This window comes from Myotis myotis, unplaced genomic scaffold (assembly GCF_014108235.1).
Source record: "Myotis myotis isolate mMyoMyo1 unplaced genomic scaffold, mMyoMyo1.p scaffold_m19_p_34, whole genome shotgun sequence".
NCBI classification, from domain to species: Eukaryota; Metazoa; Chordata; class Mammalia; order Chiroptera; family Vespertilionidae; genus Myotis; species Myotis myotis.
The window spans coordinates 726,842-751,200 of record NW_023416340.1 but is presented as its reverse complement, the minus strand read 5'-3'; the positions used below and the strand labels follow the sequence as shown (position 1 = coordinate 751,200).

General features: G+C 43.1%; 1 protein-coding gene across 1 annotated transcript in view; it reads left to right on the top strand.

The window, feature by feature from the left end:
- ARHGAP35 (Rho GTPase activating protein 35) overlaps positions 1–24,359 on the top strand; it is a 136,912-nt gene that overhangs the window by 39,949 nt on the left and 72,604 nt on the right. Inside the window, exon 2 of the mRNA XM_036303001.1 lies at positions 11,139–15,018. Coding sequence (XP_036158894.1) covers positions 11,329–15,018 — 3,690 coding nt within the window. The 5' untranslated portion in view covers positions 11,139–11,328. The remainder of the gene's footprint in view (positions 1–11,138; positions 15,019–24,359) is intronic.

Here is a 24,359-nt window from a genome sequence, read left to right as displayed (position 1 = left end):
TTCTGTCTTGTAGTATTCTTTTTTTCTTCTTCTTCATTTCTCTCAGACTTAGGTTTTTAAATTCATTTCAAGCAAGGCAAGTGTAAGTAAACGTGGAGGCCAGAAAATGGAAAGGAGGAATCTGAGTATTGATTTGGCTTGTGTGAATCCCGAATTCTTTAATCTGTGGGTCCAAATTGTTCCCTACTAAAATTTGCTGGATTTAGAAGTTGCCTTTGTTCTGTTTCTGTATGACCATTGTTCTTATCATCAATGCAGGTGGAATAACTTTTATTACTTACCAGAGGCCTGATGCATGAAATTCATGCACTTGGGGGCGGGGGCGGGTCCCTCAGCCCGGCCTATGCCCTCTTGCAGTCCGGGAGCCCTCGGGGGATGTCCAACTGACTGCTTAGGTCCGCTCTCCACAGGGAGCACACCTAAGCTGTCAGTTGGATATCCTTAGTGCTGCTGCGGAGACAGGAAAGGCTCCCGCCGCTACACTCGCCAGCTGTGAGTCCAGCTTCTGGCTGAGCGGCACTCCCCTTGTGGGAGCACACTGACCACCAGGGGCAGCTCCTGAGTTGAGCATCTGCCCCTGGTGGTCAGTGCATGTCATAACGACTGGTCATTCCGCCGTTGGGCTGAAACCGGCTCTCTGACATCCCCCGAGGGGGTCCCAGATTGCAAGAGGGCACAGACCAGGCTGAGGGACCCCACTGTTGCACAATCAGGGCTGGGGGGGGGGGGGGCATGGGAGGTTGGCCAGCAGGGGAGGGACCGCAGGAGGGCTCCAGGGCGTGCCTAGCTCGTCTTGCTTAGTCCCAATCGGCCAGACCCCAACAGCAAGCTAACTTACCGATTGGAGCCCCTGCCCCCTTGTGGTCATTGCACATCATAGCGACTGGTCGACCAGTCAACTGTCTGCCCCCTGGTGGTCAGTGCATGTTATAGCGAGCAGTTGAGCGGCCTTAGCACATCATTAGCATATTACGCTTTGAATGGCCAACTGGACGACTGGACACTTAGTATAGTTGGCTTTTATTATATAGGATAGTTGCCTGTTTTAGAACTGGCAATTTATAGAATAATGCAAATGAGTAATGAGGAATAATTAGAAATAATGGGCTGAAATCCTCATGCCATCTTAGAATGCCATTGGGGATTAGAATAGTAAGGCTTATGTTGGACTTGAAAATAACCTGACCTATTTTTCCCAATTGACAGAAATGCCTGTTTCTTCAGCGCTGTCCTCTGCAAAGCACATTTGGCTGGACAGTGCCACCACTCTTGCATATTCAGAGAAATTTTTATGGTGAACATTCTTTGAAAAACTTTTTCTACTGAGAAGTTAAAAAAAACTGAGTAGATCATAAGTGCTCAGAAATAACAGCTGAAATAATTTTATGTTTTCTTTACCATTTCAAAAATCAATATAAAATTGATCTGAATACCAGGAAATTCAAAGGTAAGACCTGGCTGTATTTTTTTTTTTTGTGTGTGTGTGTGTGTGTGTGTTTTTTAATCCTTACATTTTTACCATTGGTTTTTAGAGAGAGTGGAGTGGGGGGAGTGAGAGAGAGAGAGAAACATCGATATGAGAGAGACACATCAGTTGGTTGCCTCCTGCGCAGGACCCCAGGGGTCGAGCCTGCAACTGAGGTATGTGCCCTTGACTGGAATCGAACCTGGGACCCTTCAGTCCACCGGCAGACGCTCTATCCACTGAGGCAAACTGGCTAGGGCCCGGCTGTGGTTTTGTATATTGGTTTGGTAAGAATCTTAGCTCACAGTATTAATGGTACACAGCCTGTGAGACTGAGGTTTATTGGAGTGCCTTCAGTTTCAAATTGGCTTTGGTTTTGCATTTTCTTTGCTGTGGAATATTTTTACAGCTTATCAGAAATCCTGTTTCCTTGTTGTTTTTCTTAATATAAGTAACCCAGAGAAATTGTGCTGCATCAGTGAGAAAGATTTCTCAGCGTTTGGTTTTGTCTTTGTTTCTAGTTGCTTTGATCAGATAGCTTGATTAGAACTCCAGAGCTACCTGGTAGAAAGCTGGTGAGGATAAAGTTCAAGGAAGTGCCTTGCTGAAAGCAGCCCCCTTCATTCATCAGGGGAATTTGATTTCATGCTGTGAATAACTTGGCTTAGAAATTGTGTTTCTTTGGGACCGGCTTGTAGAGTTCTGCACACCTCAGAGCATGAGAACTGTGTCAGGGTGAAGAGTGGGCTGCTTGCTTTGTTCCATGGGGCTGGTTAGGTGGTAAGATGGCTGCAGAGTTCTGTTTTTCTGTGCTGGAATTGAGAGGTGACTTTTCCAGGGCTTGGGGACGGGGGCAAATGAATCCCAAGGAGCAGGAAATGACATTTGCAAAAATGACAAATGGCATGTAAAGAGTCAGAGACTCTTTTCTAGTTGCTTTTTAAAAAAACTTACTGTAGCCCTAACTGGTTTGGCTCAGTGGATAGATAGAGCATCGGCCTGCGGACTGAAGGGTCCCAGGTTCTATTCCGGTCAAGGGCATGTACCTTGGTTGCGGGCACATCCCCAGTAGGAGGTGTGCAGGAGGCAGCCAATCGATGTTTCTAACTCTCTATCCCTCTCCCTTCCTCCTCTCTGCAAAATAATCAATAAAATATATTTAAAAAAACACCAAAAACTAACTGTAAGCCATCCCTGGCTGGTGTTTGTCAGTAGAGTGTCAGTCCGCCCACCAAAGGATCACAGGTTCAATTTCCAGTCAAGGGCACATACTTGCATTGCAGGTGCATTCCCAGCCCAGTCAGGGCATGTGTGGGAGGCAGTGAGTCGTTTCTCTCTCCTTCTCTCCTCTCTCCCTCTCTCCCACTCTCTCTAAAAATCAATGGAAAAAGTATCTTCAGGTGAGGATTAACAAAAAACATTAAAAAAAACTGTGTCAGATTATTTTCAAACTAAACATCTGAGTTATCAGTCCTTGAAAATTGTTTTTGAGCCCTTGTGTTTGCCTCATTGGGCTCTTTGGAGAGTGCTGTCCATTGAGTTGGCAGAAGGTATAGTGAGAGCTGAATGCACACATATACCCAGTGTCCAAGAATAGCCCATCTGTTGTGTGAGATTCCATGTTTCAATACCCGATGGTTAAACACTTAAATCAGTCTTTCCAAAGATCCAGGTGACCCATTTCAGAGATTTCCTGTAACCCGCGCCCTAGGGATAGAGAGATTCTGAGGCTCTGAGGAAAGCTTCCCTCCTACACTAAACAGCAGTAGGTGTGCCCTGCTTCCTTTGTAAATCCATAGTTTTCTGCCCCATTCCCCGTGTTGTTACTTTAATTTGCATTGGACTGGAAGGTAAAAATGTAACTGCCATATTCAAATGGAGCTTTCTTTATTTTTAAATATATTTTTATTGATTTCAGAGAGGAAGGGAGAGGGAGAGAGAGAGAAACATCAATGATGAGAGAGAATCATTGATCCGCTGTCTCCTGCACTCCCCCTACTGGGAATCAAGCCCGCAACCCAGGCATATGCCCTTGACTGGATTGAACCTGGGACCCTTTAGTCCACAGACCTATGCTTTATCTACTGAACCAAACCGGCTAGGGCTAGAGCTTTCTTTTATGTAAAATGATCCACTTCTTAGACCAGTGATGGCGAACCTTTTGAGCTCGGCGTGTCAGCATTTTAAAAAACCCTAACTTAACTCTGGTGCCGTGTCACATATAGAAATTTTTTGATATTTGCAACCATAGTAAAACAAAGACTTATATTTTTGATATTTATTTTATATATTTAAATGCCATTTAACAAAGAAAAATCAACCAAAAAAATGAGTTCGCATGTCACCTCTGACTATGTTATTTGTTGGGTGAAGAGTTGAGATAGCAGTGTTAATACAGTAAATAACACTGGTGGGATAAAATATTATTTTCATATTCAATTCTCACAGGTAAAAGTACGGTCTGTTCATAGTCTGAGCCCTGGCTGCCCTTCTCATCTTCTACCTCCCATGCAGGAAAACTAGTTCAATCAGTGTGTCCCAAACCGTATTTGTTGCTTTTCCATTTTGGTCACCATTATCCATGCCCTTTCACATTTTTAGACTTGGGCCATCTCTCCAAGCCCTGCCAATCTTACATACCAATTCTAATTTGACTTCAGCTCTGTCTGATACCTTCCCCAACCACCCAGATCTGAATCTCTTCCTTTCTCTGGGCCCCAGGAAATGGTCTATGCCAGGGGTGGGCAAACTTTTTGACTCGAGGGCCACAATGGGTTCTTAAACTGGACCGGAGGGCCGGAACAAAAGCATGGATGGAGTGTTTGTGTGAACTAATATAAATTCAAAGTAAACATCATTACATAAAAGGGTACGGTCTTTTTTTTTTTTAGTTTTATTCATTTCAAACGGGCTGGATCTGGCCCGTGGGCCATAGTTTGTTTGCCCACGGCTGGTCTATGCCATCTATTGTCTTGTGGTTTAGTTATTGTTAAGTAAAAGTATTACATCTCAAGTACACTATAAGATTCTCATCAGCGAGTACAGTGTCCCATTCATTCTTTGTTTCAACACATCATCTTAGCTCTATAAATCTGTTTTTTATTTGGTTGATGGACAGCTCAGTTCTCAATTCTAAAGATTAGAGACTAGAATAATCCAAAAACACTTAACTCCTTTGAAATATCATGAAGGAAGGAGAAGGTTTAGCTGCTCTGTAATTGGGGTCATCAGTTCTCTTCTATTCAGTAGTAGAGTTTGTTGAGTTTCATGTCCTTTCATAAGACACTTCTCATGTGGTGAAGAGATGAGCAGAATAAGGGCATTGCTTCACAGAAGTCACACAGAGGAAATGAAGACTACATCGGTTAGGTTCACGAAGATGATAATTTCTGTTTACAGCTAAGTACCCTAAAATGTCATTTGTGCACATCACTCACTTAAAGGTTTTATAAATTCATCTTGATTTCACAGATGAATGAATTGGGTGAATAAGGACCTTGAACTCCACTTCCAAAAACCTTAAGAAAATTTACTTTAATGCTTATTGATATGAAAATGAAAATGTTGGGACTTTAGAGAATATTTTGTTTAAATTGAGTGGTTCAGTAGACCACAGAGTAGTGTTCTCTTACTCGAGCTTCTATATTCAATCCTTCCTGGCTCATTTGGAAAATAAATTCGTCTACAAAATTCTCCTTTAGGAGTCTCTTACAGGGAAAATGTTTCCTAGTTAGAGCCCTTTCTTTTCTCCTGTAGCTCTGAATCTTATCATGTATCAACTTATTGCAAACATTTTAACCAACTGCTGAGGGTAATTCATAGCTTTGAAAACCCATTCAGAAATTTAAGGCATTACCCTGGCCGATGTGCTCAGTGGTTAGAGCACCAGCCCATGCACTGAAGGGTCTTGGGTTCCAATCCCTATTGAGGGGGCGTACTTGGGTTTCAGGTTTGTTTCCGAGCCCCCACATTGGAACGGCCAATTGATGTGTTTTCTCTCGCATCGATGGCCCCCCTCTCAAAAAATTAATGGGAAATGTATCCTCGTGTGAGGATTAATTTTTTTAAAAAATTATGGTAACAAGTATTTTCTTTCCTTTGCTAACAGCTCCTTATGAAATTATTTCATATTATATTATTACATAATATAATTATTATATAGCTATAATAATATTTTATTTATAATATTTATATTTTGTTTACAAATACTTATGATTATTATTATATAATATTATAGTATTATTAGTTTGGTGGTATTCTATATATGTTGTTTGGAAATAAATGCATTTTCAGAATTTGTTGACTGTACTCATAGGGAGAGATGGTAGTTTGGTTAAGGACCTGTGTGTGTATCATGGAGCATTCCAGATCACGGAGCCCAGAAACATTTCCTCTTGGGCTGGGTGGTGGACATGGGGTTGCAGAGTAGAGGGTGAAACACTGATAGAGTTGTTGACAGTATATATGCACTTGAGCAGCCATAGTAATGCTGGATCACAGGCATTTCTGTGTCCTGTGAAATGTGTACTATCTTGGGAATGTTACCACTTATGCCCTGGGTGTTTTGGAGAGGTGTAAAAAAACACCCTCCTTCTGCCTTCCAGTTGAGGCGCCCTTTGGGGAATTGGTGTCTTGGTTAAACACATCAAATAAACAACTCTGGGAATCTGGTGACAGGTTCTAAGAAGTTCTCATATGTTTGTATTATGTTTTCATGACATATATTTGTGACAAAGAATTGAAAATAGAATTATTTTTCTTTCTTTCTTTTTTTTTTTTTTTTAAATATGTTTCATTGATTTTTCACAGAGAGGAAGGGAGAGAGATAGAAAGCTAGAAACATCGATGAGAGAGAAACATCGATCAGCTGCCTCAGCTGCCTCCTGCACATCTCCCACTGGGGACGTGCCCGCAACCCAGGTACATGCCCTTGACCGGAATCGAACCTGGGACCCTTCAGTCCGCAAGCCGACGCTCTATCCACTGAGCCAAACCGGTTTTGGCAGAATTATTTTTCTTTCTGAAGTAGTTGACTTATGGCATAAAATTAAATGTTAAGTTCTATGTTTTTTATTTTTCTAATACAAGTAGCTCTGTAAATCTGAAAAATAAAAGGAGTTACTGTTTTAAAGAATATTTTTGCCCCCTCTGCAGTAGCTCTTCGGTTTTAAAAGGGTTAGTATTGGCAGATGATTAGAATGGACGTTCAGATTTTGCTGTTGGAGAAACTTAGTTGCCCACTAAGAACACCAGTTCCCATCAGATTAAAATTAAAGACATGCGTTGTCTTCTACTTTCTCTTTCTCTGTGGCCTTCAGATCATTAAATTTAGTGACTCAGCTAATTTTTTTTTACCCACCTCTTAGAAAAGTTGAATGTGTTTGTGACCAAGCACTTAAGGTTATTTCCTTTAAACCAAGTGTTTAAGACGTTTTTAGATTTATAACAGTCTTTGTTTACTGTGTAATTCAGTCCAATTGAGGAACTAGTAAAACTGCATTATCCAGACATCAAAGACAGACATGTAAGAAGAGCATACTTATACCAGGAAACTTATTAGGTTTCTAACAAGTGGAAAGTTACCAGGTGTCCAAAAATTAACCACTCCCATGCCAGCTTTTCCTTCTCTCTCCCTCTCTCTCTCTCCCTCTCTCTCTCTCTCTCTCTCTCTCTCTCTCTCTCTTTGGTGTGGCTTTTTAAAAGTTAGCATTATGGGTTTAAAATATCAGTTGCTACATTCTTGAGTTGAGAATGTTATTTTCTTTAGCTTCCTTCAGATAACTGAGACTAACTTGAATGGACTAAATAAAGTAACATGCCATTAAAAAATTGTAACTAAGCAGGTATTGAATGGATGATAGTTCAAACTTGAGACAATATCTTTATTTCTTGAGGTTTAAGAGCAGATCAGGGTGTGTTTTCCTGAGATTTCTGTGGAGGGAGATTATTTGGCCCACTTTACAGAGAATACGTGGACTGATTTGCCAGGTGCATGCAGCAGTCACTTGAAGTAGGACCTGTGTCACCAAGTTGTGTTTTAAGATTGGTCAAATGGGTCGCCTTGACTCCTGCTAGTCCCTGGGATTAGGAATTGATAGAGAAGGGCCCTGTATTGGGAGCAGCACCCTTGAAACCTTCATCAACATTCCCACCTGAGTCTCCGTTTTAATAACCCAGGCCTCCTCATGGGTTGAAACAAAATTGTGTATGTGCGCTACAGAATAATGTGCAAAAGCACTTAGATTTCCCAGCTTTCCCTTTCAGGTATTTCAGAGGATGTGTGTAAGCATACTTTATTTAGGAATTCATAAACATCTCATAATTTTACTTAGGTAAGCAATTCCCCAGGGAGTGAGGGTGGGGGTGGGGCTCAGGAAGATTTATTTTGTCTTGTCTCTCCCATGGGTGCCTGCTGGAATCTGGAACTTAGCTTCTTTCGGAGCATGCCGCTGAGGTTATCTGGAGGCCATTGCTTGCAGTGGCTGAGATTTCTCTTTTGAAAATAGTCACGAGTTTTACATACCTCATCCAGCCACGTTTTGTTTCCATAGGGGGTTTGACTTTCTGGGTATCAGAGGAAGATACGGGTGTTTTGGAAAGGTCTGAGAAGTTATCATAGGGGACAACTGTGCTCTCCCATTCATTGCCCCCTAGTCTCAGTCAGAATAACGTTTGGTGTCTGACTTCCGGCAACATTTCTTATGAGATAGGCCACAAAAACATAGTAAGGTTGTGGAAATATTGGGTACCTACCAGACATAAATGAGATTCAAGAGAAAATTGCTCTGTTTATTTTAAATTCTCCTCTTTGGGTGCTCTCAGGAGACTGTCCATTTGGTTGCAGTTTTGCAAAGTCTTATTTGTGCGTCTAAGTAGATGGCAGTGCAACATAAACAGTAGTAGTCAGAAGACCATTTCTGTAGAGGCAGCCAGAGACTACACATCTGACTTACTTAGCTGGAAAGTTTCTAAAGAATTTGTAAGACATCATAACATTGTATTACTCCATCTATTCAAACTTTAAGTCCTGCAAGGTGTCACTTTTCAGCCACAGTCTGTGCTTCCACAACCTTCAGGAAAAGAATCTAAGGGCGGGGGGGCGGGGGGGGGGGCGGGAAGGACACATATGTAATACCCTTTGTAATACTTTAAGCAATAAAAAAAAATTTAAAAAAAAAATTAAAAAAAAAGAATCTAAGCTCTCCGAAAGTGGCTTGATCTGGCTCCTGCTCACCTGCGAGTGCATTTCTCCCGTCGCTTCCCCACGCACACTTGGTTTCAGCTGGTTCCCTCATCGCCCATGCTTTTTTTTCTGGAGAGAGAAGAGCCTTTGCTCATTTCATCCCGTCTACTTCAGGTCTCACCTGAGATGCAACTTCTTTCACAAAGGTTTTCCTAAATCTAAAAGACTGGATTTGAAGACTCTTTATTTAATATGCTCTCATAGCCATTCATTTATCCACCTTTTCAGTATTATTTGTGTCAAGCACTGTGTCATAACTGAGGACGCAGAAGTGAACAAGATAGGCCCTAGCCGGTTTGGCTCAGTGGATGGAGCGTCGGCCTATGGACCAAAGGGTCCTGGGTTCGATGCCAGTCAAGGGCATGTACCTTGTTTGCAGGCTTCTCCCTGGCCTGGGCCCCCTCCCTGGTCAGGGTGCATGCAGGAGGCAACCAACTGATGTGTTTCTCTCACATCGATATTTCTCTCTGACTTTCCCTCTCTTCCATTCTGTCTGAAAATCAATGGACAACTATCCTCGGGTGAGGATCAAAAAAAAAAAAAAGAATTGAACAAGACAGTTGGGACTTGTCCTCACAGAGCTTATGTTCTTTTTTCTTCTTAATATATTTTTATTGATTTCAGAGAGAAAGGGAGAGGGAGAGAGCAAAACATCAATGATGAGAGAAAATCATTGGTTGGCTGCACACCTCCCACTGGGGATGGAGCCCGCAACCTGGGCATGTGCCCTGACTGGAATTGAACCATGACCTCCTGGTTTTAGGTCAGTGCTCAACCACTGAGCCATACTGGCCGGGCCAGCTTATGTTCTTGTCAGGGAAACCACCCCATATTCACACATTAAAAAACTTTTTATGCTCTAGCTGGTTTGGTTCAGTGGATAGAGCGTCAGCCTGTGGACTAAAGGGTCCCGGGTTTGATTCTGGCCAAGAGCACATGTCCGGGTTGCGGGCTCATTCTCCAGTGAGGGGCGTGCAGGAGGCAGCCAATCAATGATTCTCTCTCATCGTTGAAATTTCTATCTCTCTCTCTCGCTTCCTCCCTGAAACCAATAAAAAACTATGTTAAAAAATAAATAAATAACTTTTTATTTGGAAATAATTACAGACTTGTAGAAAGTTGCAAAATTAAAATAGCACAAAGGAATATCCTATATACTTTGCCCACATTCATCTATTATTGATGTTTTACCTCCTCATTTGCATTCTTACTCTCTATATAAACTTAGTGAGGGTTTTTTTCTGGACCAGTAACATACATTATGACCTTTCCCCCAAAAATATTTCAGAGTGTATTTCCTAAGAGCATGGCTGTTCTCTCACATGAATGTTAAATCAGCTTCATAAATTTACATAAGTAAAATTCTTTTATTTAATATTCCGTTATAGTCCAGTGTTGTTAATTCATCTAATAATGTCCTGTATAGCATCCCCCTTTACACCTCTCTGGTGCACAATTCAGTCTAGGGTCAGGTAATTGCATTTAGTTAAGATGTCCCTTTTTAGTCTCCCTTAATCTGTAATGTTTACATAACCATTCTTTGTCAATTATGATGTTGCTATTTTTTTTAAAGTATAGGGTGTCCCCCCTCCCCCATTTTTAAACAGAATCTAGCTCATTTTTTGTTTTTCTGATGTTTCCTTGTGATTAGGATGAGGTAATGGATTCTAAGCCATCATACTGCGTAGTGATGTATCCTCCCGGGGGAACACATTTGAGGCTCATGATGTTCTTCTAGCCCTCTTTGGTGATGATAATTTTCATTACCCAAAGTGTTGCCCAGTTTCTCCACTGTATAATTAGTGTTGTTGTTTTTATTTTTTCCTTTGCAACTAGTAAGTAGCCTTTCAGAGAACACCTCAATTACGTACAAATACGCTGCTCCTCATCAAAATCTCCCCCTAGATTAGCGTCAAGTGGTGATTCTTGTCTGATCCAGTAGTACGACCTGAAGGTTTCTTTATTTTGCAGTGGCTTATAATTCCTTACTGTACTTAGTTTGGTGCTCAGACTGTCTCAGATTTGACCTGTGGCAGCCCCTTTGACTGGCTCCTGTATCCTTATGAGGCATTCTATCATTTTTTTCTAGCACTTCCTTTCTTGCACAACAAGATGTTCCAGGCTCATCTTGTACTAATCCTGCCTATCCTTGGAATCAGCAGTTTTTCCAAGCAGCCCTCAAACCCTTGTTTTAGCACTTAGCACACTGCTTACTGTATGTCTTCCTCTGTTAGAGGACATTGTACCTCTCTGAGGGTACATTTATGGCATTCTTATTCACTCTTACATCTTCAACCAGTATTAGGTCTGGAACATTCATTGTTTACTGTATTTGTTGAATAAGATTATCGATTTCTGCTGTAGTTCAGTGATCATAATTGAATTCCAAAATGATGATACTGATGGGTTTTCTTTTTTTTTCCCATCTAGGAAGAAATGTTGGCTATTTGGCGATGAGAAGTGGCAAAAACTGACCTTGTACTGGTACACAAGCACTACAGGACCTGACACTGCTGCATGGACAGCCAGCCCCTGCTGATAATGTTGGGAAGCCATCGGGTCCACTGGAAAACACTAATCTGATCTCGGAAGTGGCTGATTGTGGCAGGATGTGTCGACGATGATGATGGCAAGAAAGCAAGATGTCCGCATTCCCACCTACAACATCAGTGTGGTGGGATTGTCTGGGACCGAGAAGGAGAAGGGCCAGTGCGGCATTGGGAAGTCTTGTCTGTGCAACCGCTTCGTGCGCCCAAGTGCTGATGAATTTCACTTGGACCATACCTCTGTCCTCAGCACCAGTGACTTTGGTGGGCGAGTGGTCAATAATGACCACTTTCTCTACTGGGGAGAAGTTAGCCGATCCCTGGAGGATTGCGTGGAATGTAAGATGCACATTGTGGAGCAGACTGAATTCATTGATGATCAGACTTTTCAACCTCATCGAAGCACGGCCCTACAGCCCTATATCAAGAGAGCTGCTGCGACCAAGCTCGCATCTGCTGAGAAACTCATGTACTTTTGCACTGACCAGCTGGGGCTGGAGCAGGACTTTGAGCAGAAACAAATGTCAGATGGAAAGCTGCTAATTGATGGTTTTCTTCTTGGTATTGACGTTAGCAGGGGCATGAATAGGAACTTTGATGACCAGCTCAAGTTTGTCTCCAATCTCTACAATCAGCTTGCAAAAACAAAAAAACCCATAGTGGTGGTCCTGACTAAGTGTGATGAAGGCGTTGAGCGGTACATTAGAGATGCACATACTTTTGCCTTAAGCAAAAAGAACCTCCAGGTTGTGGAGACCTCTGCAAGATCCAACGTGAACGTGGACTTGGCTTTCAGCACCTTAGTGCAGCTCATTGATAAAAATCGGGGAAAGACGAAAATCATTCCTTACTTTGAAGCTCTCAAGCAGCAGAGTCAGCAGATAGCTACGGCAAAAGACAAATATGAGTGGCTGGTGAGTCGCATTGTGAAAAACCACAATGAGAACTGGCTGAGTGTCAGCCGAAAGATGCAGGCCTCTCCTGAGTACCAGGACTATGTCTACCTGGAAGGGACTCAGAAAGCCAGGAAGCTGTTTCTCCAGCACATCCACCGCCTCAAGCACGAGCATATTGAGCGCAGAAGGAAGCTGTACCTGGCAGCCCTGCCATTAGCTTTTGAAGCCCTTATACCCAATCTAGATGAAATAGACCACCTAAGCTGCATAAAAGCCAAAAAGCTCTTGGAGACCAAGTCAGAATTCTTGAAGTGGTTTGTTGTGCTTGAGGAGACCCCATGGGATGCCACCAGCCACATTGACAACATGGAGAATGAGCGGATTCCCTTTGATTTAATGGATACGGGCCCCGCAGAGCAGCTGTATGAGGCCCACTTAGAGAAACTACGGAACGAGAGGAAAAGAGCTGAGATGAGAAGGGCATTTAAAGAAAACCTGGAGACCTCGCCTTTCATAACTCCTGGGAAACCTTGGGAAGAGGCCCGTAGTTTCATCATGAATGAAGATTTCTACCAGTGGCTGGAAGAATCTGTATACATGGACATCTATGGGAAACACCAAAAGCAGATTATAGACAGAGCAAAGGAAGAGTTTCAGGAGCTGCTTGTAGAATATTCAGAATTGTTCTATGAGCTAGAGCTGGATGCCAAGCCCAGCAAGGAGAAGATGGGGGTCATTCAGGATGTTCTGGGGGAGGAACAGCGATTTAAAGCATTACAGAAGCTCCAAGCGGAGCGTGATGCCCTTATTCTGAAGCACATTCATTTTGTGTACCACCCAACAAAAGAAACGTGCCCTAGCTGCCCGGCTTGTGTGGATGCTAAGATTGAGCACTTGATTAGTTCTTGGTTTATCCGGCCATCTGACCGGAATCAGAAAAATTCACTTTCTGACCCCAACATTGATAGAATCAACTTGGTTATCTTGGGCAAAGATGGTCTTGCCCGAGAATTGGCCAATGAGATTCGAGCTCTTTGTACAAATGATGACAAGTACGTGATAGATGGTAAAATGTATGAGCTTTCCCTGAGGCCAATAGAAGGCAATGTCAGGCTTCCTGTGAACTCTTTCCAAACGCCAACATTTCAGCCCCACGGATGTCTCTGCCTTTACAATTCAAAGGAATCTCTGTCCTATGTGGTGGAGAGTATAGAGAAGAGTAGAGAGTCCACACTTGGTAGGCGAGATAATCATTTAGTCCATCTCCCACTGACACTGATTTTGGTTAACAAGAGAGGAGACACCAGTGGGGAGACCCTGCATAGCTTAATACAACAAGGTCAGCAGATTGCTAGCAAACTTCAGTGTGTCTTTGTGGACCCTGCTTCTGCTGGCATTAGTTACGGACGCAACATTAACGAAAAGCACATCAGTCAAGTTTTGAAAGGACTCCTGGACTCTAAGCGTAACTTAAACCTGGTCAGTTCTACTGCTAGCATCAAAGATCTGGCTGATGTTGACCTGCGAATTGTCATGTGTTTGATGTGTGGAGATCCTTTTAGTGCAGACGACATACTCTTGCCTGTCCTTCAGTCCCAAACCTGTAAGTCTTCCCATTGTGGGAGCAACAACTCTGTTTTACTTGAACTACCAATCGGACTACACAAGAAGCGCATTGAACTGTCTATTCTTTCATACCATTCCTCGTTTAGCATCAGGAAAAGCCGTTTAGTCCATGGGTACATTGTTTTTTATTCAGCCAAACGTAAGGCCTCCCTGGCTATGCTACGTGCCTTTCTTTGTGAAGTGCAGGACATTATCCCCATCCAGCTGGTCGCACTCACTGATGGCGCTATAGATGTCCTGGACAACGACTTAAGTCGGGAACAGCTGACTGAGGGGGAGGAGATTGCTCAAGAAATTGATGGCAGATTCACAAGCATTCCCTGTAGCCAGCCCCAGCATAAACTTGAGCTCTTCCACCCGTTTTTTAAAGATGTGGTGGAGAAAAAGAACATCATTGAGGCTACTCATATGTACGATAACGCTGCCGAGGCCTGTAGCACCACGGAGGAGGTGTTTAACTCTCCTCGGGCGGGCTCTCCGCTCTGCAACTCAAACCTGCAGGATTCAGAAGAGGATATCGAGCCCCCTTCTTACAGCCTATTTCGAGAAGACACATCACTGCCCTCCCTGTCCAAAGATCATTCTAAGTTCTCTATGGAACTGGAGGGAAATGATGGGCTGTCTTTATTCATGAGCAACTTTGAGAGTAAAACAACTTTGAACAACAAAGTACCTCCGCCAGTCAAACCAAAGCCTCCTGTCCATTTTGAAATTACAAAGGGGGATCTGTCTTACTTAGAACAAGGCCATAGAGATGGACAGAGGAAGTCTATGTCTTGTAGCACCTGGCTACCTCCAGATGGGTTCGATCCTTCTGATTACGCCGAACCCATGGATGCTGTGGTCAAGCCAAGGAATGAAGAAGAAAACATATACTCAGTGCCCCACGACAGCACCCAAGGCAAGATCATCACCATTCGGAATATCAACAAAGCCCAGTCTAATGGCAGTGGGAATGGTTCTGATAGTGAAATGGACACTAGCTCTCTAGAGCGAGGCCGCAAAGTTTCCATTGTGAGCAAGCCAGTGCTATACAGGACAAGATGCAGCCGCCTCGGGAGGTTTGCTAGTTACCGAACCAGCTTCAGCGTGGGGAGCGATGATGAGCTGGGACCCATCCGGAAGAAAGAGGAGGACCAGGCGTCCCAAGGTTATAAAGGGGACAATGCTGTCATTCCATATGAAACAGATGAAGACCCAAGGAGGAGAAATATTCTTCGCAGTCTAAGAAGGAACACTAAGGTAAGACACCGGTTTAGAAAGGAGTCATAGAAGTAGCTTGCACAGTATCTTGGTGAGAGTTTACTGATGATGATTTTCAAGGACAACTTCCTCTGGTAAAACTCTGTGTGTGTGTGTTTACTCTTTGTTTGACTTAGCATATAAAAGTAAGCAGTGTTGCCCGGCTGGTGTTGCTCAGTGGTTGAGCTTTGACCTGTGAACCAGGAAGTCACGGTTTGATTCCTGGTCATGGCACATGCCCTGGTTGCTGGCTCGATCCTTAGTAAGGGACATGCAGGAGGCAGCTGATCAATGATTCTCTCTCATCATTGATGTTTCTATCTCTCTCTCCCTCTCCCTCTCTGAAATCAATAAAAATATATTTAATACAAAAAACATAGGCAGTGTTTTTGATAGCTACTGCTGGTGTTCTCAATAGTAAGGACCTTGAATAGACAGTTTGACTTGTCTTTGTTCAAAATGATAATTACCAAAATGAGCAGAAAGTGTTGAACTTGTCAGTATTCTGACAAGTTGCCCAGCTAGTGACGATATGCTTGTTCTTCCTTCACTTAAATACCTGAATCCAAAATTGTGTGCCTCAGTCTTACTGCTAAACAAACAGCTCACTCATACATGTCTTACTGGCTCCTCTTCCCCATAATATTTTAGGTTAGAAAAAGTGATAATTATTTTATTGGCACAAATCAGTAAAGGGTATTCAAGTACGTAAATGAAAAATAAGGATCTTACCACTGTGACTTCTAAACCTGTCCCATATTTACAGGGTCAGAAAGGGGCAAGGCTGTATCATTTTTGTTCTGTTCCTCTCCCCCTCTGAGCTGATACTAATAAATATCATAGGCATTCTTTTCCTATCTGGGTTTCCCTCGGTTTGTTTTTCTGCTTGGATGCCTTTATCTGCCTTTGGTATTTGTTCTCCAAGGGTTGGTAGTGAACAGACCCATTGAAAGCATGAAGCCAGAAAGCAGCCTGACCTACGTTCCAGAATTTCCTTAACGCTCCTGTTTAATGATACTGGGATCCAAACATTTTGAACGTTTTGTCTTCTCTTCCTCCTCCACTGCCAGTGTTGCCAGAACAGCTTCTCTAAATGCTGACAGGATTCAGATTTGTGGGGGTGTTTGCACACCTGGGAATTAGGAAAGTGGCATAATAGCACACTGCGAATTATAGCTGTTTTTCTGACTTCTGTTTTTAATACCTGTTGAAAATATTGCTTTTAAAACACAATTCCCAAACAAACTATGCTTTAAACTGTAAAGAGCACACGCTATGGAGGCTCAGCAGAAAACGGCTGGATAGGGTGAGCACCTGAGGTCGCTGCTTCCATGCTGGTAATGAGCACTTTTTACCTAAGAACTTCTTTTTTTAAAATATATTTTTATTTTAAATATATTTTTATTGATTTTAGAAAGGAAGGGAGAGGGAGAGAGAGATAGAAACATCAATGATGAGAGAGAATCGTTGATTGGCTATCTCCTCCTGCACACCCCACACTGGGGATTGAGCCCACAACTAGGCATGTGCCTTGACCGGGAATTGAACCATGACCTCCTGGTTCATAGGTCGACGCTCTACCACTGAGCCACGCTGGCCCGGCTACCTAAGAACTTCCTTATTGTGGGTTGCTGGGTCAGCATGCAAGAAAGTGATTGACCTCCCATCTATCTTAGTTATGTGGGCCACACCTCTTCAAGTCAAATAAAAATGATATCTCTGGCGCAAGAGCAATAGCGTGCCAGAAGTCAGTTTAAGAGTATCCTTTGGAAAGAGTGAGTAAAAGGTGAAATTGTCTTTTCCTGCCTTGGAAAATGGTGCTTTGAAATGAGTGTATCTGCTTTGTCATCTTAATGCAGAGATAAGCAAAACCTTGATTCTCTTCCCGTTTGGAGCAAACCTCCAATTAAAATTGCTGCCATTAATGCAGACTGACACTTGTCCTACTGGAAAAGCAAGATACCATGGGCCAGAGAATGTCATGCCAGCCCCGACATGGGGGATTTGGCCTTTGATTTTTACTGTCATGTGACAAAGCAATAAGTATTTATTTGAAGTGAGGGGGGAACCAGTTGGTAATGGAAAACACACTTAGTGCCTCCTGCCAGTCACCACTGGGGGAATGGCACAGACCTATGCACCCAGTTGAGGCAGCAAAACCCATGCACATTGTGAAAATAGGTGCTCTGCTGGGGGGTGGAGGGGCTAAGTAGGGATGGGCTGTGTTGGGGCAGAGCAGAAATCCCATGTTGGGAGTAGTTAAGGTAGCATAGTATGTGATTAGCTCAGACTCTGGGAAGGGGATGCTAAATCCCAACTCCTCCACTTTCTCACTGGGACTTTGGGCATATGATTCACCTCTCCACATCCCTTCTGCTTTTGGGGAGAACATAGTAGTACTGTCCTCATATGGTTGTGGGGAATGGAATGAGCATATTGCATGCTGGGAGCATTAGTTATGATATTTAACTAGACCTTAAGGAATGAGGTATGAAAAGGCTGGAAGGTGAAAAAAATACATGTTGTATTCAAAGAAAGGATAAAAGTGATCAGGTCTAGCTGTGGGCTTGTGGGACCAACATTTTCCCTCCCTTTTGTGTAAATTTTAACCCTATGGGTTATTTAGCTATTTTTTCAGCCCTTACCCTAGCAACAGCCCCGACAACAACAAAAAAGCTATGCTCTGGGTACTGAAGTGATGTGGAGAAGAGAAATTGCTCAGCCTCCTGGCTCATTTGCTGGATTAGCTCTTTACTGTAAAATTGGACTCGGAGTGAGGGACTCGCTTTCATTTCTGCTAATGAAAGTGCAGACTGTAGAGCTGACTCTCATTCTGGGTCCTTTTCCCAGCTGAACCATTTAGCAACCCACCCTCATAGTGGGAGTCTTCCGCACTCAGCTGAATGAAATTGAAAATCTACGATTGCACTTGAGTGGGGTCTATGAATAGATGCTTTGTCTGTAAAGAGCTGTTGTTGCACATGGTCTCTGTCTCCCAGTGCCATGCGTTTGCAAAGAGGAGATCAGGACTGGCAGGGTCTTATTTTAAAGCAAAAAAAACAGGCTGGGGTGCCTTGCTCCACAAAATGTGCCTTTTGGGCAAGCTCAAATTGCTGAATTTGGTGTGTTTGACCACAAATTAAAGAGAAGCCATTATTGGTTATTTACCCTTCTATCTTATGTGCTCTTATTTTTGTGTTTTTTTTTGGTTTGTGTTTTTTTAAAGACAAAACAATGATAAAGAAAATCTTTCACTCACTGGAGCCTACCACATGACAAGACAACCTATTGAAAAGCAAACCAATTCAATCACGCATTGTTTGGTCTATAAGGCACCAAGTACCCAGTTTGACAGTTTGTGTTCCTCCCAGTGAATTGGCTTATTTCATTGGATTCAGTGAATTGGCTAGTTGTTGTGGCTTTGTGTGGACACAGCTCTCATTTTGTGAGGCCTAGAACGGAGTTAAAGTTTCTAGTGTGAATACAAACCAGCTGGGGAATTGGGCTGCTCCCTCCCCAGGGAGGGATGTTGCATTTGACAGACAGGCTGAATGGTATGGAATAAGATTTTTTTGACCTGCTCAGAAAAGACTCTCAGTGTGTGCTTCCAAAGGGCTGGTCCTACTCAGTGAGCTGTGAGGCCAAATAAATACCCTGGTCTTAAAAATGGGGTGGGGGCACCGACCTGACCTTGGATTTTCTAGTTTTCGAATGAATTGTATTTTTTAAGAGCAATACTTTTGCTCCAAAACTCATGCTTATTCATTATTTTAGGAAGGAAACCATGCAGTGCATAGGCATTTAATGAGCACTTGTGCTGATCTAGCTCAAGTCACAGGGATGATAGATGTTAAGCATGAACCCACATGCATTTTGAATGTTACCAGAAGGGAGGTACAGGGTACTGTGGAATTGTGTAGCAAGTATATCTGGGAAAGCTCTCTAAAGAAATGATACATAAAGCTGAGACTTCTAGGGTGAGGCAGGCAGAGTCAGTGAAGATGGGGGTTTCATGAGGGGAGCTTTCAAGAAAACAGTATGAAACTTGGAGCTGCAAAAACATGGCATGTTCAAAGAGTTGAAAGAAACCTAGAGTGGTTACTGCAAAAAGCGAAGTAGAACCAGGCCAAGTAGCAGGGCTGTGCATACCATACAAAGGGTTTTGTACTTTGCTACCTTTTTAAATACCTACCTATTGTGTACCAGGTACATACCAGGCATTTTCATAATAGTTGTCATCTATTTCTCTTATCAGTGATTTTTTTAAAATTTTGGGTTTGGGAGATGAGAAAATAGGCTCAGAGAGATTAAATACCCTGCCCAAGTTAGTCAAGAGGAGGAGCTGAGATTTTTGAAGCCTGGTCCACTGGCTTCCACTTCCGTTGGGTTTTTAGAATCCAGTCTACTAGAAAGATGGTACTATTCAGTAGCCAGGCACACATTTGGACCACTCAGTCAGTCGAGTCAATTTGTTCCTTTTAAACAAATTATCTGAAAAAAGCCCATTTGCCCACACTGCCTCCTAAGAACAGCATGGTGCTGTTTGTTTCTAGCTTCAGAGTCTAGTTGAGTAGAAGACAAAAAAGGCATGGAGACACTGAAATAGCAGCTGGAACTCTGAGAAATTATTTTGAACTGGTGTCATTCGTTTCTCAGTTTATTTTAAGCCTAACGCACTGCTGTAGTGTGTTTTTGGTAATAAAAATAGACTATCTTTAACTGTTTGCCTTTAGCTTACAGCACACCTGCTCTCTGTATATATATATATATTACAATAGGCAACCCAACTCTCTTTTCAAAGAACAGGGGATTGCTCTGATCTTCACTGAGTCAACTTGTTCCCCCAACACCTAGTGATACTGAAACGTCTTTGTAAGGACCAGATTATTTCCGCTCTGGTCAGGAAGCGCCTCCACTTCCCTAGAGAAAGGCCTTCGGAATTCGTTTTCTCCAATGTTGGAGAGCAGGGAAGCAGGTAAAGACTGGCGTGTAGCTCTGGGAAGTCCACATTCAGTGAGTATTGAGTCAAGAAGGATTTTTGTAAAAATTTTCCTGGGCCCTGGCCAGTGTGGCTCAGTTGGTTGAGCATCGCTCTGTGCACCAAAGGATCACCAATCCGATTCCCGGTCAGAGGATATGCCTGAGTTGAAGGTTCGTTACCCGCCTGGGGTGCATACAGGAGGTAACTGATTGATGTCAATGTTTCTGTCTTTCTCTCTCTCAAATCAATAAAAACATATTTTTTAAAAAACTTTCCTGGAACTAGTAGACCACCACCACCACCACCACCCCCAACCCCGCAGCCCCATATTGCGTTGGCCTTTCAGTCTGAAACAACAACAGGGATTGATCCATATTTGCTAGATGTCATGCCTTTATTTTATTTTAACCCTCGCCAGAGGGTATTTTTTTCATTGATTTCAAGAGAGAGTGAAAGGGAGGGAGAAAGAGAAACATGGATTTGAGAGACACATCAATTGGTTGTCTCCTGTACGTCCCCCGACCAGGGCTCGAGAACCTCCAATCAAGGTATAGGCCCTTAACCGGAACTTGAACCATGACCCTTTGGTCCATGGGCCTACGCTCTAACCACTGAGTAAACGGGCCAGGGCGGTCGTGCCTTTAATAGAGCAAAAAATTATTGGTCTCAGTTTATTTGGGGCACTGAGGGGACAACCTGCCTTTCTTTTCCCATCATGCGAGGGGATTAGGGATGCTAGGAAAGCTGAGACTTAGTGATACTTCCTGTTCCTCCCTAAATGAAGATGCCCTGAGATGGTGAGTGACCCCAGCATAGTACTGACTGCCAGCCTGAAGGAGACAAGTCTGAGCACTTGTGCTTTCATAATAGACTTCGCCAGTAAGAACAAACCCACCCCCGGGTTTTCTCTTAAACTTGGGCTTTGGTTTGATCAGAGACAGAAGGGGGAGCACCAGTTAACCAAGAATGCATTTGGGGCATGAGCAAATAGCTTCATTGGCAAGGTCTTTTTGAGCCCTAGCCGGTTTAGTTCAGTGGATAGAGCATCGGCCTAAGGACTGAATGGTCCCAGATTTGGTTCTGTCAGAGGCACATACCTCAGTTGCAGGCTCCTCCCAGCCTGGGCCCTCACGTCGATATTTCTCTGTCTTTCCCTCTCTTCCACTCTCTATGAAAATCAATGGAAAAATATCCTTGAGTGAGGATTTTTAAAAAAGAAAAGAAAAGGTCTTTTTGAAGCTCTGTGGGAAATGTGAGAGAATCATAGCCAATCAGAATTCAGTAATGTGAATATGGAATGCAAGAAAGTGCTTTGAGTAAACCTGTAGTGACAGTGACACATTTGATGGAATCTTTCTTTTATTTTTTAATATATTTTTATTTCAGTGAGGAAGGGAGAGAGAGAGAGATAGAAACATCAATGATGAAAGAGAATCATTGATTGGCTGCCTCCTGCACACCCCACACTAGGGATCTAGCCCACACCCGGGCATGTGCCCTGACCAGGAATCGAACTGTGACCTCCTGGTTCATAGGTCAACACTCAACCACTGAACCATGCCAGCTGGCCAATGAAGGAATCTTTCGATTTTTCTATCATACCAGCTACAGTTAGTCCAGGGTATGCCATCACACAACTTGACAAACCATGCGACCATGTGTGGGACCTTCTAGGACTTTGCGTATATCAGTTTCACTCGGAAAAGGGAGAATTGTCCCCTCTCAGAGGTCACTGTCCCTGTTCCTCCTTTAAAAACAAAAGAGAGAGAGAGAGAGAATGTTTTTTTATTTCCTTTATTAGAGATGTTACCAATCATTTAAAAGGCTGGGCTAGGTGGTACAACTCTAGCGACCATATTTTCTGACCCTAAAATCTGGATAACTAATTGACATGGAGACCAGGAGAGAATATTTGAGGTTGACTGTTCAGCATCACTGCATAGCGATACCTGTTGCTCCTACAGAAGGTAGAATACTCTTTATCCAGTGAGGGTGACTGACCTCTCCTTTGGCACCATGAGAGACTTCTTTGTGGCTCAGTTGGTACTTAACTCATCTGATATCTAGATCAACTTTGTTTACTGTGGTGTATGTCTTCTCTTACCAATTAGGTTGTAAGTTCATTGAAGGCGAGAGATGACTTTAGTCCTCGTGTTAGCTCTGCTGCTAGTTTGCTATGTGACCTGGGCTATAATTCATTCAAAAAGAAAAATGCCAAGATTCTTGCCCTCTAGAAACTTAGCCCAGTAGGAAAATGGCCATACGTGTATATAAAGTACTATCCCCGTTTGGTGCCCTCAGAGTCATACAGGGAATTGATTGTCTGTGATAGTACTGTCTGTGTGAACAAGACCTCTGAACCTCACCTCTTCTTCCTAGTGAGAACAGCACAGTGTGAGAAGAAAAACCTCTGAACCCACAGTGATAGTTCTCATCTAAACCTGAAAAGCTATCAAGAGACATTAGCCCCGTGCATTCTTAGAAACTGGTTTTGTTCGGGAAATGTATTAAGTGCCTACTACACGTCAGGCTCTGGAACGCAGGCATTGTATAGTTTGATAGAAGGGGCCCTTCTCCAGCCTGTTTGTTATTCCTGGGCTTGAATTCTAGTCTTTTTCTTGCCCTTGTGGACATGGAGGGGCAAGCGACAGACGTCTTCCCGCTCTGGCAAAGTTGGGACTTTCCTGTTAATGCTCTTTTCTCATTTCGGAAATGCCAAGAGGCCAGAGGCAAATTCCAATCCCCATTTCTTTGCAGTACACTGCCATAAACTAGTGGTTCATTGCTATTTCCTTTGCCACCTGATAAGTATCAAGACTAAGAATCAGGCACAGTGTTCTTAAGGAAACTGAAGTAAAAACAGTGGACTGTCATTCATTCAGAAAATATTTATCCAAAAAGGCAAGGTGAGGATGATTCAAGTGGACCCAGTCCTTTGTTTATGTCAGTGGCATTTCGTCATGAAGCTAGTCCCTATTAGGGAAAGAACCCCGGGACTTTGGCATTCACCGATCACTAGCCTCTGTCTGCATCCTGCATCCTGGCTGTCTCGGTACTGGGGCTGAGTCTCTCTGGGCCTGTTTTCTCATCTGTAAAATGAGGCTCATAGCCCTCACTTGAAGGCTGGCTGTGAAGTTCAGATAATTGCTCAGAGCACCTAGCACAGTGTTCTGCACACGACCGCTCCTAATGAATCACTATTATTTTCCGGTTTTGACTCAGTCAGACTCTAAACTTGGAGACACAGATGTGTAGATTATTCTCAGGGCTTGGTTTCCTCTGGCTAGATTCTTTTTCTCAATTTAGCCTGCTAAGTGAGTGCCCCCAAAAGAAGATGGATGTTAGCATGCTGTTACTTTCTGCTCTCCAAGGACCTGCTGCTGAAAGGGCTCTAGTGACTCCTAATGAGTGACACATGTCTGACCGGGGACTGAGACATCTGGCAGGCCACTCAGAAGCATGGCATTTCCATCTTCCATTTGCCCAGGACTCTTCAGATACCTGATGTGGTGCTCGTTGTATCAGCAGTCTGGCCCAACTCTTGGCATGCACCGCAGTCTGATTTACTTACTAAGAAGGTTTAGAATTAGTTGCACAAGAATTCCTTACCTTATTTTGTAACACCCTACAGAGCCTTCATTTATTTCAAGGGGGTATGTGACAGTCTGTAAATCAGAATTTGTTAGAGAGAAAGAGAGAGAGAGAGAGAGAGAGAGAGAGAGAGAGAGAGAGAGAGAGAGAATGAATCCATGTCATTCAGTAAGGGGAGCTGACGCTGTTAAAGCTTACTCTCTGTTTCTGTATTTGTAAGTTGAAGTGCTAAACTAGATCTCGACCCTTCAAGGTGAGGGGGCTACCTATGAGACGTCTCATTTTAAAGCCTTCCATTCGATGGCAGAATCTCCTTGACGGGTATGGCAGGTAGGTTGCGGCCTCTGCTTTGAATACTTACACAGCAGTTCCCATCCTTTTTAAACAGCTGGGGTTTTCTTGTTTTTAACTTTCTGTTTATATTGGCCAAAATTGCCTTTCTGTGTATTTCTGTTCTCTTTCCATGAGATCGTCCTATAGCTATTTGAAATAGTTGTCATAGTGCCCAGTCTTCCCTTTCTCCAAAGTCCATGCTCATAAATATTGTTGATATATTTGCTCCAAAATCATTCAATCCCTGTATTTTGAAGCACACATAAGGAAAAAAATGATCTAAAATATGGGAAATTTCCTAAAACCACAGAAGTATAACTGAGATTTTGGCCTTTGTTAAAACACCATCTAAGGGGGGGAGGGGGGGGGCGGGTAACAAAATAGGATCAAGGTAGAGGGACCCAGGTGTATCTTCAGTGATTCAGTTCATTTCCAA